The 17,634-nt window shown below is 39.6% G+C and overlaps 2 protein-coding genes across 2 annotated transcripts; one reads left to right on the top strand and one right to left on the bottom strand.

Moving 5' to 3' along the window:
- Window positions 1-95: 95 nt before the first annotated feature.
- Window positions 96-8,983, top strand: ada2b (adenosine deaminase 2b). The gene is made up of 10 exons (XM_031759463.2): window positions 96-212; window positions 629-1,012; window positions 1,751-1,970; window positions 2,063-2,273; window positions 2,393-2,520; window positions 5,397-5,487; window positions 5,770-5,878; window positions 5,988-6,145; window positions 7,411-7,613; window positions 8,317-8,983. Exons 2-10 carry the CDS (start codon window positions 712-714, stop codon window positions 8,402-8,404), a joined length of 1,509 nt encoding a protein of 502 aa, XP_031615323.2. The 5' UTR covers window positions 96-212; window positions 629-711; the 3' UTR covers window positions 8,405-8,983.
- On the bottom strand, window positions 8,964-17,373 carry LOC116334789 (probable polypeptide N-acetylgalactosaminyltransferase 8). The gene is made up of 11 exons (XM_031758325.2): window positions 16,962-17,373; window positions 16,284-16,527; window positions 15,243-15,409; window positions 14,431-14,614; window positions 14,138-14,335; window positions 13,549-13,663; window positions 13,004-13,189; window positions 12,741-12,878; window positions 10,581-10,676; window positions 10,338-10,505; window positions 8,964-9,126 (listed from the first exon to the last, which is right to left on the bottom strand). The coding sequence occupies exons 1-11, from the start codon at window positions 17,152-17,154 to the stop codon at window positions 8,992-8,994; spliced, it is 1,824 nt and encodes a 607-aa protein (XP_031614185.2). The 5' UTR covers window positions 17,155-17,373; the 3' UTR covers window positions 8,964-8,991.
- Window positions 17,374-17,634: the final 261 nt, after the last annotated feature.

Below are 17,634 nucleotides of genomic sequence, written 5' to 3' on the forward strand. Positions count from 1 at the left end.
ATGATCTCCAGTCTTTCCCATTTATTTTGCAACACTGGCCATTCATGCTTCATTCATTAGTTTATCACATGGTATTAGTCAGACAAAAATGTCCCAATTATCCGGTCGCTCCGAGTATTTTTCCTGACATTCAAGAGTTTCTTGTGGAAAACAAGCCGAGCATTTAAGGAGACTGTGGAGAGAGACACAAGACGCTGCTTCTTGCTGTTCCTGTAAGTATGTTCTTTTTAAAAAGGAGTTAGATTTGCTTTTTATGATTTTTCTTCATTTGTCACTTCCTGAGAGCTGTGTTCTACTTTCGTTACCTCTTAAGCGTAATAAATTTGATCCAGAAAGTAAAACGGTTACGTTAAAATGTCGAATTTGTTCTTCTGGATACAGCGTTCTCGGCTTCGGGATTAAAAGAATAAATTTTCTGGGATTTCCTTACCTGGATTATTAAGGATGTCTCAAAATAAATCAGTTGAGTGCGGCTACAGCCTAGAATCTGTCAGCACTGTGTCAGCATGTTATAATCCTAAAGACCCTGTAACAAGCTTTAAATTTATTCAGTTACTATTAAAGCTACAAAACCTTCTCCTTCAATGCCAGTATTCGTGTCTTTCATGGACTATCTTCTCATTTCCAGGACCAAATACAGCCTGCTCCTTTCAAGAGTGAGAACATGTTGTTCTAGTAGGGACACAGCACCCTCCGGTGGCACACAAGGACATGGTGATCTCATTCCTCTGGGCTGTGGTCACTTATGTGCCCCTTCTGTGGTTTGTGAGGGTAACTGAAGGGATGCCTGACCCCGCTCAGAGGGACCTGCTGATGCGTCAGGAGGCATCCAGGCAAACGGGTGGACGAGTGGTGCTGACAGCGGCCGAGCAGAAGCTGGACGCTTACCTCCACCGATTGAAGGAGCAAGAGATGTCTGCCACACCTTTTCCTCCCGCTTTGCATTTCTTCAAAGCAAAACCTCTTATTGAGAAGAGCCCGGTCTTCAAACTGCTGCAAAAGATGCCCAAAGGTGATGTTAAAGCTTTGGTTGGCCTACTGCATCAGTCCACCAGAAACAGATGCAGGAGCTTAGAAGGTCAAGGGGACCCGACCAAATCTAATGCTGTTATTGTTTATTTTGGCAGTTAAAGGTCATGGTCATTGTGACCTCAGGTTAATCCTAAATGTGGCCTGAAGGATAAAGTGATTAGATTTTGGCAGACAAAGAATAAAAGGTAAAGCTACAGGAACTTCAGAAAATGAGTAAAAACAATAAGTCATTATGTGATTAAACTTTGGTGGAGGCTGTCTCAGCACAAATTTCATTATTTCAGCACTGCAGCAATTCTCAAAAGTCATATTTCTGGTCTCCTTTACGTCACAGCTGCGCAGCACGCCCAGGCTGGATTTTACCTAGGCTTTCTTTAATAGCTTTCTCTGATATTTCATATACTGTAGTGTGCTGTAAAAGCTGTGTGTATTAGCAACGGAAAGAACAAAATATGATTTGGGGAAAAAATTAATAAGAGGAATGCAGATGTGGTGCTTGATGTCTAATCCACTAGATGTTTTCAGAAAAGCAAAGATGAGCAGACTGACAAATATCAAACAAAATCACTAGAAACTGTGAGGTTGTTTAGTTTTTCTTAGATTTATCAGGTGTGGAAGGCCTTTTAATATTCCTGCACCCTGGGGCCTGTCTTACAAGTCATTCATGATTACTTTCAGTGTTTGTCTTTGAGGTTATATCTGGCTGTTTGGGTGACAGGCGCAGCCCTCCACATCCACAGCTCCTCTCTGGTCAGTGTTGAGTGGCTGGTGAAGAACATCACCTACAGACCTAACTGCTACATCTGCTTCACTTGGGACAACTCGGTCCGCTTCCAGTTCTCAGCTCGCCAGCCCTTCCCACGCTGGGACTGCTTCTACTGGCAGCTGCTCGAGACCTTGAGAGCCAAAATAGGAGATCCTACTGGCTTTGATAACAGGTTAGGTAACATCTAACTCTCACCTGAACATGTAAAGTCAAGCTGTAGTGGGAAACCTTAACACTGAAAGGTCGTTTTTGGGTGGTTTACAGTTTAATGCAGCACCTCACTCTGTTCACCGAGGATCCAGATGGTCAATACCCAAGCCAAGACGTTGTGTGGGGGAAATTTGAGAAAGCCTTCATCGCATCTGCGGGCTTAGTCACCCATGCTCCAGTCCTGAAGGATTATTTTTATAAAGGCCTAGAGGAGCTTCACCGCGACAACATCCTGTATCTGGAACTGAGGAGCGGCCTCTCAAGGGTTTGTTTGTTTGTTTACACCTGATCCTTGTAGCGTCAGCCTGTGCTAAACAGCTACATCAGTGGCAGCGGTATATCTGACATTTCTACATTTCTAACTGAAACCTTTCTGTGTTGCAGACATACGAGCTCGATGGAACTATTCACGATAAGTTCTGGACTCTGAAAACATTTCAAGAAGTTACAAAGAAATTTATAGGAGACCATCCAGACTTTCTCGGGGCTCGTATCATAATTTCTGTCCACAGGTAAAATATGTCAAAGAGAGGGCTTCTCTAAAATTACGCTCCATTTTAAGTGACGACTGAGGCTCTCTAAGCACTGCACAAATTATTAGCTTCATTATTATAATACTGTGGAAAAGTTCACTGTGTGTGCCTTTTCTGTGTCCTGTTTTCCTTCCTTCACCCCCAATCTGGGCGGCCCGTCCCTGAGCCTGGTCCTGCCAGAGGTATCTTCCTGTTAAAGAGTTTTTCCTTCCTATTGTCACCAAGTTTTTGCTCATAGAGGCTCATTTGATTGTTGGGGGTTTCGCTGTATTATTTTAGGGTCTTTATCTTACAAAATAAAGCACCTTGAGGCAGGCTGTTGTCATTTGGTGCTAGATAAATAAAAGTGAATTGAACTGAATAAAGGGATAAACCTCTGCTGACTGTAATATTATGTTCAGTATTGTAAAACCTTTATCCTGCTAGAACTGTTGAAGCTGGGTTAAGAAAAGAGGTGACGATCAGTGAGCAGCAGTATGACTTCATCCTGAGAAAGAGCACTACGGACGCTTTGAGTGTTGATGCAGAAAAGCAGGCTGAAGGTCAGACGGCGCTTTACTGTTTCTTTGTGCGTTTAGAGAAAGCAGATGATGAGTGCCAAGCGAGGAACTGTGACACTGTATGAGGAACTCAAGAGTGACAGATATTCAAGGTTGGGGTGTGATTGCATTGGGGATGTGCTCTGAACCCCTTCTTGTTTGCAGTGGTGAAGGACAGGTTGATGTGAGGTCAGGCATGTTTCCAGATGGCATTGTGGTCTGTTTTGATAGTAGGGAACAGTTTGAAGAGACCCTGGAGAGGTGCAGGTATGCACTGCAAAGAAGAAGAATGAAAATCAGTGAGACGGATGGAAGATGAACAAGGCACAGAGGTAGTGATGGCGAGGCTGTGATGGCTTGGACATGTGCAGAGGAGGGGCAGTGGATATATTAGACAAAGGATGTTGAACTTGGAGTTGCCAGGCCAGTAGCTGGTGTGAAAAAAGAAGATGCTAAGGCAAATTTACAGACCTGGACTCTTAAACTGTAGTGGCATGCTGTTGGATTACATGCAAAAAATTATCAAAAGTGCAGGGTTTTTAGGTCCACAGTGATGTAGTTGGATGGCTCATTTCTTCTTTAGCCCAGAGGATGCCGCATTTGTGATTTTCAAAAAAAGCTCAGATTATTCAGACTGCAGGACAGTTTTTACACCCCTTCACTCCATCTAAAAGGCATGGGCTCAAAGAAGGCAGCAGTGTTTATGGATGTTGTTCATAAATGTTTTCTTTTTGTTGTATCATAGACTTTTGGATCAGTGGAAGCAGTGATGAGTTTTGTTGGTACACTACCCCCAGAGAGACGAGGATAGGCTTCAAGTCTTATCCGTTGTATACAGAGATTTCTCTGGATTCTCTGAATCTTATAATAATATTTACACAATTTTGATTTTTTTTTTTCAACTGGAATATTTCATCATTTAGTCTTTCACAAAGTGGTGAACACCTCCCCTTCCCTTTTTAACTTGTGAGAAAAGGAGCTATGAGTATTTTTAGAGACAGTTATGCTACTAATTACTCTCATGAGTTGTGAGACAGCACACTAGCTTTTTATGTGTATATATTTTACTATTATGTAACTTGTCCAGGGTTTTTTTTCTGACCGTGTCTCAATTTAAAAAAAAAAACATGTGGAATGAAGTTCCAAACGAGCTTTTATTTTGCAACATATTGTTTTTGTTTTGTTTTGTTTTGTTTTTTCTTAACACTATGTGTTTTTATTTTTACCTGTCTTCAGTTAAATGTAAAGAATTCAGTGATTTTCAAGTAACTCCACTGGAAATGTAGTTTTACTTAAGTAGTTTCATTTTCAAAAGTATCAGAAGTACTTATTAGATAATAGCCTTGTAACCAATGTATGTGCCTCCAACCACTTCCAACCGCTGGCAGCACATTTTCACAGATCTTCTTTTCAGTCACCAAACTCATGTTAAATAAAAAGGGGACAAGATGTCGGATCTTCAACATCTACTTTAAGTCTAACTGTGTTCCAGTTTGGAAAATAATTAAATGATAATTCAATATATTATCTCAAATCATTCGGCTTCCTGTTTTCTTGCAAAGGAAGCAGCCGCAAAGTCCAGTTATTAACAGGACAGTCCATTCATTTGATAAATCAAAACACATGAAAAAGGGGCGTATAATGATTTCTGCAGCTGTGATGGAGTTCTGTTAAATCCTGATGTCGTGTTACTCCGACAGAAAGCACGTTACAATTTGGGGATGTAAAGTTTGGGAGCAATCTGAAGTCACTGAGACAAGTTTGATAGCATGACTGATATCCTAACATCTGTGAAGTTCATTTTGAGTTTATTTTTTTTAGCTTTGCAGGCAGCAGACTGAAATATACATATTAAACTTTGTACAGATACTCAGGGGCTCCAAAAGGATTAAACCTGATGCCTGATTTGGTGATACCCTGACTTTTTTTTTTTCAATATAGCACCAACTGCCACAAAATTTGATTAAGACATTCATTTTTAGGTCAGGTTTTACTGTAAAGTAACCATTTAATTCAATCTTAAAATGTGCATGTGTCTTAATTTTACTGGTTTAGATTCAGCATGTGCCTCAAAGTACCACTAGAGTAAGTGGCTATGACCCTCTACTTGTAAGTTCCCCATTTATTTCCCAAACAGTTCTGTTAGGAAAACCTGCGCTTAAATGCTAATAAGGTTTATCACCTGTTTTCAACATTGGAGACTGATTTTTCTCAGGCAGGCATCTTGACTACTAAATCTTGATGTAAAATTAAACATTTTGTTGTTTGTGAGTCTTAGAAAGTACTGTCATCTATGTCTGTTGTTCCTTTCTTCAGAGCTTTGAGTATATCTGAGGTCAAAGCTGCTGTAAAAGAGGCCATTCAGCTGCAAAAGGACTTCCCAGATGTCGTTGCAGGATTTGACATGGTAAGAAGTGACCCGTGGACTTCAGCCTCAACTGCTTATAAGCTCTGAGTCTGCAGATCATTTATCTGCTTATTGGGGACCATGTGGTGTGGCGTTTACATGTCTGTGTGACTTTTCTGCTCTTCTTGTGTTGTGCCTACAATCCTAAGAAACGCAAGTTAACTCCTAATTCACCTTAGATGTGAGCATGAATGGCTTTCTGTCTCTCTTCATATGACTGACTGTCAGCTCGTACAGGGTGTACCCTAGTGTCGCATTACTAGTTAACCTTATGGTTTGCAGGTTGGACGGGAGGACAGTGGGAAGAGTCTTTGGTTCTTCAGAGAGGCCCTCTCTCTGCCAGCTGAACTTGGTGTCAGATTGCCGTACTTCTTTCATGCAGGGGAGACAGGTGGGTGGATCAAAAAGCATAAAGCTCATTATACCATGAGTAATTCTCAGAAGATTTGAAAAACTCTTTTAAAATTTAATGTATGCTGTATTTGTGTGCATGTGTATAGATGACGAAGGCACAGACACGGATCAAAATATTCTTGATGCCCTTCTATTCAACACCACGCGCATTGGGCACGGCTACGCTTTAGCGCACCATCCGCTTGCCAAAGAACTTTCTAGGAAAAGAAATGTGGCTGTGGAGCTTTGTCCCATCTCAAACCAGGTAAGATCATTTACTACTATTTAGTATAGATGACACGACCTCCGACCCACATCTTGACTGTGTTGCGCTGAATACCTTTAAAGTCATCAGAGCAGAAGACGTTGCTGTGATGTGTAGCTTCTTCATGATGTAGGATTAACACTCTATAAAACAATCTAACTTTAAGAAGAGAGCACCTTTAATGTTATGGGCAATGCAAGGTGATATACCTGTAGAGTGCTGTGAAAAAGTATTTACCCCCTTTTTGCATATTTGTCACACTTTTAAATATTAGGCAAAAATAACCTAAGTAAATACTAAATATCTTTTCAATGATGATTTCATTCATTAAGAGAAAAGTTATCCAATTGCCCTGAAACATAATAACTTGTTGTGTCTCCTTTGGCAGCAAGAACTGCAATCAAGTGTTTGCGATAACTGACAATAAGTGTTTTTACATGGCTGTGGAGGAATGTTGGCCCACTCTTCTTTGCAGAATTGCTTTAATTCAGCCACACTGGAGGGTTTATGATCATGCCAAAGCCCCTCAATCGTATTAAGTCCGGACTTTGACTAGGCCACTCCAAATCCTTCACATTGTTTTTTTTTTTTTTTTTGTCTTTGTTGACATTTAGACGTGGACTTGCTGGTTTTCTCCTTGGAAGTCTCCCATGGATGCACAGTCTCTTTATTAGTGTGACCTGACCTTAAATGAGGAGAGTGAGGCCTGCAGTTCTTTAGATGTTGCTCTGGGTTCTTTTGTGGCCTCCAGGATGAGTCATCAGTGTGGTCTTTGGTAGTAGTTTTGTAGCACTTTCTTAAATATCGTTAAAAACAACTCAACTCATACGTAGGTTGATAAACTTTTCAAGTCAAGAACAAATGTAAAACTAAGAAAAATGTTAACTTGTCATAAAAATGTTTAATTTAGAAATGATATCTTGCTACCAAAGACAAAAGTTAATACCGGTGTCAAACGTTAAGCCTGATTAAATTGAAATTTAAACTGCAACCACTAAAAGTCAGCTGGTACAATAGCAAGAAATGTTGATTAAATCAATATAATTTAAAATTGTAAGATTATCTAAATCTAGCAGGTGTTTTAGAAGAAGCTTAAAGATTGAATGCCTAAAAGTCAGGAATTGATGACTCATTTTAAATAAAAGTGAAACAGAAATATACACGTCACGTTAATGACCTGTTAGCACTGCCATCATAAAATACACACAGTATGTACATGTGTTTATGCATAACTTACCTGAGTTTGTTTCACCTCTGACGTGCAGGTGCTGAAGCTGGTTTCAGACCTCAGGAACCACCCTGCCACTGTGCTGATGTCAGAGGGTCACCCGATGGTCATCAGTGCCGATGACCCGTCCCTGTTTGGCACCACAGGCCTCTCCTATGACTTCTATCAAGCATTCGTGGGCATCGGAGGGCTGAAAGCAAACCTGGGCACGCTCAAAGAACTGGCTGCAAACTCCATCACGTCAGAATAATTTCACTTTATTTCTTTCATTCATGTTTTAGCATTAAGCCTTCAAAGAAAACAAGATGGCCTCAAAATGAGGTGGCCAACAGCTGATGCCAGTTTTTATCACACTATCTTTGAATGAACATGAATTAAATTATACAAATCAATAAATTTCAGCCCAACATACACTCAATATTTCTTACCCTTCAATAAACATGAAGCAACAGTTCTCGGGAATGCAATGGAAATATATCAAGTCAAAGGTTTATTTATTTTAATAAAGTAAATTAGATTCCATTAAATTTAACATTTTCCTTAGAAAATGTAGCTATAATTAGTTAAAGTCAGCATTACGAGCATACCTGTTTATGAGTGCTCGAGGATGACTAAACTCATGCTCATGTCTCCGGCTATCAGAAACAGTATCCTGTAATATGATGTTCGGCACAATGCTAATACATAGAGTCACTGATGTTTAGTAAAATGAGAGCCAAGTGTTCAGACAATGTCCTTGTTTATTTGTCAGTACAACAAATAATGTTCATGTTCGTGTTGGAATTGCATTTTTGAAGCAACTTTTAAATCTCTCCAAGCTGATTCTCACATTAAAAAAAAACATGAACATTTGTATTAATATTAAGAAAGCCTTTGATTTTAAGCTTTTAAGCCCAGTTGCAATATGTTTCTTCTCATCAAATGTTTCTTCTTTTTCCTACAGGTACAGCTCACTCCCAGCTCATCTGAAGGATTCAGGTCGTGCCATGTGGCAGAAAAAGTGGGACGCCTTCATCTCTGCCAATTTATAACTGCCAAGTGATATTAGATCCTGACTGACTTGAATGACTGAATGTTTGTAGTATCACTAAGGTAAATATTCATAGGCCTTTAGCAGACTTTATTTAAAAAAAGATCAAGGCTATTGGAGTCTCTGTTAACAGTAAGACTAAGTGTTTGACGGCATTGGCAGGTTGGTACTGTAAGTGTCTTAGTAGCTTTTTCGGCCCTGGAGCAATCACAAAGAAGCTTTACAAGAGACCAGCTCACAGGGAGGTTTGGTCAAGTTTGTCATGCACAGCTAGTCTTTTGGCTTCATAATACCAAACATGCACAGAGCAACTGTTCACAAGGAAATTTCTGTATTCAAAACAAACAAGAAAAATGATTCTTTGTAGTTCACGCACATACATACGTACAGACATATATACATCTAATGTAACTACAAAAAATAGAAGAAAAAATGTTTCACTTTCCTTTTCAGTGACTCTCTTCAGAAACCTCGTTTATTTTTTAAATAATGATGTAACGAAAGACAACTCTAGATCTTTCTTTGACACGAGGTTCACTTTTTGTGCAATAACAGCTCATTATCTTCTGAGACCTGCCCAGCAGTCTCTTAGTGGTCTTTGATGAGATTTTGTATATTCCAGCTCTGACCGGTGCACTGCTGGACAATGAGTTTGTAAAAGCCATCGTCATCCTTCGCAATTTCTAGACATCGCTTTGTTTTTCTGTTCTGGATGGGTCCTCCCTGCAAATAAACACATTTTATTGTCTCCTTTTCTTCTCCAGACATTAGTGACTGGCTTCCATGTGACCTCAGATTTAGCTGATTTTTTTCTTTTTTAATTTATACAATAACATCACCATATTTAGCGAGGCTGTAGCTCAGCAGGGTGGTGGTTCGAGCAATGGTTGCTCCAGTCTGCATGCCAAAGTATCCTTAGGGAAGGTACAGAACCAACCCCTAGTTGCTCTCGGATACATCCATCAGTGTGAATGTTAGATAGAAAGCACTTAAGCATAGAAAAGGTGCTGTGTGACTGGGTGAATGAGGGATGTTGTATAAAGTATTTTGAGTGCTCAGGTAGAGTAGAAAAGTGCTACATAAACACAAGGATATTTGCCTTGTAAATTTACCTTCATGCTTTGAAAGTTGTCTGCAGTACAGGCCCTCAAAGTATAATACTTGGTTGAAATTAGGGTTTTTTTCCCCCAACATTTATGAGCTTTCGTAAGTATATCCGATAGCCAACTAAGATTTTCAGGACTGAAAAACACATTTAAGATAAGTTAACAGACTACCATCAAATTAATTTTATATCCACTCCAAAAACTTCTCTATTGATCATCAGTATCATTGAATATGATGATCCATACATCCACCTGACTGGATGTATGGATGTGTCTGCTCCGAGACACCCAGACCTCTCTGCCCTGAGGCCTCCTCCATTTAATCTACTATAATCTCGTGATATTTAGTTTGAACCCAACAAAGAATTTAGATGCCTCACAGCAATGTAGGCATTCTTAATCAATATTTCATAGACTTGTTTTATTTCTCAGAGAGTGAATGTTTTTTTTGTTTGTTTGTTTGTTTGTTTTTTAAATGTGTTTGGGTGCAGCTGAGCACCATAATGAACAGGATTAATAAAGTTTCATGAAATGAAAATGAATGTAATATTGAAGAAAAAAAGTCAACGAGTTTGAAGCTTTTCTGGCTCAAGATTCATCATGATTCACAGGTGAATGTGTTAAAAAAAAACAAAAAAAAACTGCAAACCATCACCTACTAGGTGATCAAGTTTCATTAGTTGAGCTTATGCCTCAGGGTGGCATAAGCTCAACAGTCCTTTGTCTGGATGAGCTTAAAGGACAAAAAAATCAGCTGATTCAGAGTGGGTTGGGTGACAACTTCCCTCAGGTTTGACTGATTCTATATTTAAAAACTGAAATATTTACCTGTTTAAAATCCCACAGCATGTGAAAGTCTTTCTGTTTGGCTATTTTGCAGTCATACAGCACCGGGTAGACTCCACTGAAAGGGTCCACCAGACAGCGGTTGCTGTTGTACTTATGAGATTTGATCCCGCCAATGTAGAGTTGTCCATCAGAGCGATAAAAACAGTGCTAAACCAAAGAACAACAATTACCTACAAAAACAAAATCACCACCTGTTTGCAAACATTGAATCTCTAAACATACTTGAGGTGAATAGAAGTGGCATCCATACAAGATGGGTGTGTTTCCTGGCATCGGGCCTTGGTCAACACAGAGTTCTGGCTTCAGATCATTTATCATCTGCCAACAAAAGCATAAATAAACTGGAGCAGCTTTCATTAGAAAGAACACAACGTATCCAGCAGACAAATCCGGACACTAGTATAGGCAAAAGTTAAAGAAACCAGGTGCAGAAACACATTTTAGTTAACTGATATAAAAATAAAAAAGATGCAAACTGAAACGACATTATGAGTTTGCAAAACTAACAAAAAGTATTTGTCAGTGAGGCCAAATTCACCAACCAAACAAGGATTAAGAAGCAAATTATAACATGAAGTATTGTGTTTGTATTGTAATACCTTTTCCAAACTACAATAAAATAAAAATACTCCCAACACTGTATTTTTTAAGTAAATGAGTAAAACGACTCTGGAACAAAAACAAAACTAACTTTAAATTAATTTTCAATTAGAAAAAGGTGGGAAAGGGGAGTTTTGTAATACTGCGATGCCACTGTGCCAAGATTCAGTGCAATTAAATATTGGCAGAAGCACCACCAAGAGGGAGTTCCTTGAGAGCATTCATGGAAAGTTTGCTTTACAGATGCTCTCACTATGAAACACACCCTGCATAAAAACAAAGTAAGAGTACATAATATTCTCCAGTGAATGAATCTATTGTAACTGTGAGACATCTTGATGTATCCCCATGAAAGTCTTCAAATAAAAAAATAATATGATAAGCGTAAAAAAAACAAAAGTTGCTTAAAGGTTCTTTGCTGCTGGTGACGGCTGCCCATGTTGTGTGCTGATCTTCATCGTGTAATAGGGACTAACATGTGTGAATTTTAACTTGCTGCATCATCTTGTAAGCATTTTATGCCACATATGACTCCTTAGAGGCCAGCGCATAAGCCTCAGTCATTTTATAAAGCCAACAAAGCTGACCTGACAAGGCAGAGAAGCTTACCTTGCATCATCCTCAATTAAATATTAACTAAACATTAACTTTGTACTGTTAAATAATTTATTTATGGCTAAAAATACCACCATAGATCATAATTACTAGTGTGCTGGAACTATTTTAGACTATCCATGTAGCATTTTCATTGCTATGAAATTAGTATTATTAGCAAGCGACCTCAATCACAGACTGTATAAAAAAAAGATGGATTTAGCTTCTGAGTCTGAAAACTGGCTCCTTCACTCTGTGACCTCAGTAAACACGTTTATGGTCTCAGTCACAAGTTTCAAGTCCTGTTTACTTTACTGTTACCACCCTAACACAAAGATGGCGATAACAAAACTGCTCACATCGAGGTTTTATAACAGAACCTCGCAACCATCACAATAACTACATCCATTTTTTATATACAGTCTAGGGAAATAAACGTAAAGGTATGACAAAGAGTTTGTATTTTAACTACTTTTGACTTCTATTGTCAAATTTGGCCACATATTTGATGGACTCCATAATACAACCCTGGAGAGGACATGTCTCTCCAGCTGAGACAAACCAGCGAAAACAAATGTGTTAACCACTACACTATTGGAGGCCCAGCTAACCTCAACCACTCACGACAGTATGTTGAACAGTCTATCACTAGCAAAATAGCTAAAAGAAGACAGTCGAGGTCAGTTCTTTTGCTACAATCCAACATAGCAAGTAAGTGGCTAAATTTGACTCACAAATATTGTTATCTGTTTTTTTTTTTGTCAATATGGCAAGTTTTTGTTGGAGTATCTAAGCTAACTTTAGCCATTTTGGTAACAAATGATGTTATAGGGCAGCCTTGAAGCCTGTGATTTATGAGAATAAATATCACATAAATCACACCAATTTGTTTTTGCAGAGAATCCATCATACAACCTTTACATTTTAAAAAAAAAAAAAAAAAAGTCCACATGTAGGACATTGGAGGCAACCTCAGAACTTGGGGAAGATCACATTTTGAAATTTTTAAAGCTGTAATACAATTATCGTCAAAAAAAAAAAAAACCCCTTAAAAAGCATCAAAACATTCTACAGAGAGGCCCTTTAAATATAATTAATGAGAATTTAAGAGTTAAAAAGACTTTATGGTCACACTTTAATATCTAACCTCTCATATGTATTCAGACAAAACAGTTATTTTTGACTTACAGCTCCATAACTGAGCAAGTTATCCAGGGGGTCCAGCATCGGGTAAACATTATCTAAATACCACTTAAAGGGCTTACAATTAAGCCTCTCCCTGAGCTTCTTTCTCTCCGACACATCCCCGATGTCTATCCCATGGTTCTGTAGGAAAAACAATAGGACCACAGAGACATGTTTGAGTGTTTGCACTATTACTCAACCTGCAGAGCACATATCTGTGCAATTTGAATCTTAAATCTAACTCGGGAGGTGCCTTCTCTTCTAACCTCAAGGGGAAGGTTCCAAGCAATGTTGACATTGTATTTGTATTCATCCAGCCACACCTCTGCTACCCTCAGTGCATTACGCTTCATCATGACACTCAAGTCTGGGAGGTAAGGCTTTACTGCTCGTTCAATGTGGGCAATTTTAGAGCAAGGCACAACTTCAATGCTTCCTCCACACAGCCACACCTGTGAAAACATATAAAAGTAGGTTTGGAGGCTTTTAATGCAACCAATATAAAAAGATTACCCATTAAACCAGATCACAAATGTAACCAAATAAAGTCTGTTTAGTCACAAATTTCAAACATGGAGTCAATAATAAATTTATTTGTATAAGACTTTAGATCCAAGTGGTATTATTGCAAAGTGGAAGCATTTAGGAACCATAACGTTGCACACCACATGAAGCCACAGAGCGTGGTTGCAAAAAGGAGCGTGTAAAGACACGTATGGTGGGTCTAAATAAAAGATAGGTAGACTAACATATTTCAAATCAAACCATTGCACATCGTCTTCAGCAGGACTTGATCAGTCAGTTTACTTACCCGGATGCCCAGCTCCACATTTTCCCCACCGTATATTTTCATTCCACCATCAAGGCTTCCAATCTCTCCGAAGAACTGGCGATCAGCTACAAGTATCCCCATGACTGAGGGGCTCCTGGTGACACCGTTTAACAAAGGAAAAATTGAACAAGCAAAAAAATCTTACCACACCGCACTCTAACTAAGACAGCAAAGCAAACCTAATTATAAAGAATTATGACCGCAATGCCTGAAACACCAAAGCAACCAAGGATTTAAAAAACAACAACAAAAAACAAAAAAACAAATGGGTCAACAATGTGTCATCAAGGCTGCTTTCATTCTAGCAGCAAAAACCTTAAATCTGATTTTTGTGCAACCTATAGACACCCACATGGGTGCTGTGTTACACTCCGCAGATTGCTTAATGTGAAAGATTTTGTCTGCAACTATCCTTGATATTTGTTTTGGCAACACTGGCTCCATGTGTACAGTCTTCATAGCTTTCTAAGCCGTGGTTCAGCGGAGAGTCTGAAACGTCCACACTGTGTTGTCCTGACATGCTGGGAGTTCATGCGTAAAATGTGATGTCTTTAAATGTGACTCTTACTTGCCAGGCAGCGTCTCATCATTCAGGGCATACCACTCAGGTCTGAAGGACTCATACATGCACCACAGTGCCCAGTCAAAGCCATGAGATGCACTATTGTAGGGACTCAGTGTCAGGTCATCGTATTTGACTTTGTCAAAAACAGGCGTCAGTATCACAGTCCGGTCCTCCTTAATCCGAGCTAGTAAAGGCTCTGCCCTAGACACACGCAAACAGTTTTAAAAGAAACATGAGGGCCAATTACAGGATTATCACAACAGCTCTGAAAAGAGTCACTCAGATCTTAAACCAACCATTGGACGTGGACTTCTATGTGAGCGTCCAAGATGGCAATCACCTCTCCCTCAGCCACCTTCCAGCCCGACAGTCTGGCCTGGGTGAGGCCGAGCTGCTCAGAGTGCCGCACTTTCTTCACCAGGCCTGGACGCTCCTCGTGGATAAAGCTGATGTATTCATCCAGCTTCTCCATTAAGTCCTCTGCAGAAAATAAAGAACCGTTTCAGCAATCTGAGCTGCAGATTAAATCTACTCATACCTCTAACAATCAATCTTTTTTTCTGATCGTTAATAAAAACGATTCAAAGGACTGTTTCACAAATCAGCTGATAGATCTGACACTTTTTCTCTCCCTTGAATTTAAAACAAGAATTTAATTTGCCATACTCATAGTAATTCAAAAATAACATACAGAGTACTATCCCTGTAAAAGTCACTCTGCCACTCTGAGTACTCTACACACGTGGTCGTGTTTATTTAGGATTACAAGTTCTTTTGTCAGTGGACAGCGACATCGCAATTACACATTACACTCCCTGATATATGTTTTCAGTTCCAACCCATAAACGCAAGCAACTGTTTCCCATTTCAGTGCAAGTTTTGCTACTCAAACCTCATCTCATATTTTATACTGCTGTCTTTTATTGCCTGTAATAAAAGGATGTAGTTTCTGCCATCATTTGCAGTATAAACTAAAGCTGCTGTGAGCGCCTTCCTTTCACGCTTGGTTTCAGATTTGTCAGATATCTGAGTACCGTCCCTGTGTACATAGGATATCCACCACAGTCTGAAAATGATATGAAAATTATTTGGAAGCAGGCTGACTCACCATTGCTGCTGTGATCGTCCACCAGGATGATTTCTTGCAGCAGCCGAGCTGGTGTCTTGTCCACGATGCTGCATATGGCTCTTTTAATGACTGAAAGAGCTTCATCCAAATAGATTAACACAACACTGATGGTCGGCAGATCCTTCGGATAATTTTTCACAGCACACCTGTGAGCAGAAAAATAGCAGGCAGCCTGAAGAAGTAATAAATTAAATGTTTTTGAGTTGAAATTGTATCCTTTAGTGCCCACTCCACATCCCAAAGTTCTCTACTGGATTGACATCTGGCGACTGTGGAGGCCATTTCAGTACAGTGAACTTATTTTCATGTTCAAGAAACCAGCATACATGATCTGAGCTTTCCGGGATGGTGTGTTATGCTGCTGGAAGCAGCCATCAGAAGATGGGTATGCTGTGATCATGGAGAGATGGACAAGGTCAGCATCAATAATGAAGTTGCCTCTGTTGTTTAAATTTTAATAATGTTGATGCAAGGCATACTTTCTTGCTCTTGATGCCAAATTCATTCAAATATTGTCTTCTGGTGTTGTAGCCCATCTGTCTCAAGGTTCAACATGCTCTGCTTTCAAAGATGCTCTTATCTTATTTATCATATTAGATACTTTGGTTGTAGCAAGCTGTTATTTGAGTTACGGTTTCCTTCCTTTCCACTCAAAATAGCCTCACCTTTTACCCAAACAAGGGATTTTCTCCCAGATAATTGGCGCTCACTGGGTATTTTCTCTTTTTCTGACCATTCTCTGAAAACCCAAGAGCTTTCTTCCTCGGGGTCAAGATTAATTTCAGAAGATCATCTTGACCGTGTATACATGCCTTAATGACTGACCAATTACATATCTGCGTTAGCAATCATGTACCTAACAATGTTGCCATTAAGTGTGTCTATGTACTAAATTCACATGCATTCATGCTAAGACAATAAAGACAATAAAATGTAATTGTCACTGATCGACCTCAGAAACACACAAGCAGCTCGGTGTGTGTTTTTTGATTTCCTTTCGGATTCGTGTGTTGCACTCACCTTGGAGGCCTGGTGTCGGGAATCTCTCTGTTGAGGGGCAGCCTGTCACTGAGGAAGGCGTTGTATCCATATCTCTGAAACAACTGCTCGGCTTCCTTCTGCTCCTCCTCTGACAGATCGTCACCCCAATTCTTGAACAGATCAGAGTTGGGGTACAGCTTCCTCACCCTCTTCCTCTTGTCCTTCACCTCTTCCTTCCTGCCAGGTGCCGTTTCCCTCTTTTCAAGTTTATTCATCAAACTCACTGCGGACAGAAATGACCACATAGTGTTTGCATTGTCCATCTCATTTGTTTATTGTCTGTGAAAACCGAGTCAGGAACAGTCAGGTAAGAGCAATTTGGTACTTTTAGCAATGTTAACTTGAAAAGCTCCAATAAGTGAGTAGTGAAGCAGGCGGGTCTTTTTAATGTTCAAGCATAAAAACCAAATGTATCCAATGGGAGTTGTGGTTTTACACTTTAAACAAAAAATCTTAAGGGCCCCTACATAAAAAACAAAACAGCTGACATTTTATTTAAAAAATAATTGTTACTTTAATTGTTTCGTTTTGGAAATTTTCATGTGTAGCAGATGAGAAACACCTCAGATGAACAGATCTAGCCTTCATTGTTTCTTCACTGAACTCTAAATACAGACTTTACACATAAGCAGCTGCCAAACTGAGACTTTAACTCACGCAGCCTGTTGATGTCTGTTTCCATCTTTTCCATCCTCTTGACGATTCCCTGGCCCCTAATGGAGTCATTGTAATGGGCCCTCTGCAATCTCTCAGAATGAGTGTGGACCTCCTTCTTAATAGAGCTGAGGTATAACAATGCGAAGGCCACAATGAGGACCATAAGCAAAGCTTTCATCCAGCTGGATCTCATCCTGGTGCTCCTGTGTATGCTAGGTACACTCCTCTACTTCACAGTGAAAAGAGGTGGAGAAAACATTTCCTCTGCCTTTTACTTCAGGTGTGCTCTCCCTTCTGTGACTCCCCACCCCTTGCTCAAAGCATGAGAATAGCTGTAATCTGATATCCTGAAATTTACATCATATTCAAAGAGTGTGCTGGAGACATGCATTATTTTCCACTCTGCTGTCTCTTCTTTACATTACACCTGAGGTGCAGGTGTGTACTATTAACTGCACTTACCTAGGAGGGTAGAAAAAGAGGAGGAGTCTGCAGGTGAGGGGAACAGGACTGAAAGAGTAGTACTGAATTGCTTGTGGCACTGCAACACTATAGTCCAGCCTGTTTAGTAAAAACACATCGAAAAGGTCAGTATTTAGTCTGTTTGGCAGCCCATTTTCACCACTGAAAGGAAAACACACAAACACTTTTTGCCATCAATAATTAGAAATTT

Source organism: Oreochromis aureus, linkage group 17, assembly GCF_013358895.1.
Source record: "Oreochromis aureus strain Israel breed Guangdong linkage group 17, ZZ_aureus, whole genome shotgun sequence".
In the NCBI taxonomy this organism is placed as follows: Eukaryota; Metazoa; Chordata; class Actinopteri; order Cichliformes; family Cichlidae; genus Oreochromis; species Oreochromis aureus.

Bases quoted from the DNA above. Each gene is read 5' to 3' on its own strand.
- ada2b (XM_031759463.2), top strand. From the start codon at position 712: ATGGTGATCTCATTCCTCTGGGCTGTGGTCACTTATGTGCCCCTTCTG. The intron at 2,274-2,392 runs GTTTGTTTGTTT...TCTGTGTTGCAG, and splicing joins TGAGGAGCGGCCTCTCAAGG to ACATACGAGCTCGATGGAAC. The intron at 7,614-8,316 runs GTCAGAATAATT...TTTTTCCTACAG, and splicing joins CTGGCTGCAAACTCCATCAC to GTACAGCTCACTCCCAGCTC.
- LOC116334789 (XM_031758325.2), bottom strand. From the start codon at position 17,154: ATGAGATCCAGCTGGATGAAAGCTTTGCTTATGGTCCTCATTGTGGCC. The intron at 15,410-16,283 runs GTGAGTGCAACA...TTCTGCTCACAG, and splicing joins CCCGACACCAGGCCTCCAAG to GTGTGCTGTGAAAAATTATC. The intron at 14,615-15,242 runs GTGAGTCAGCCT...TATTTTCTGCAG, and splicing joins GGACGATCACAGCAGCAATG to AGGACTTAATGGAGAAGCTG.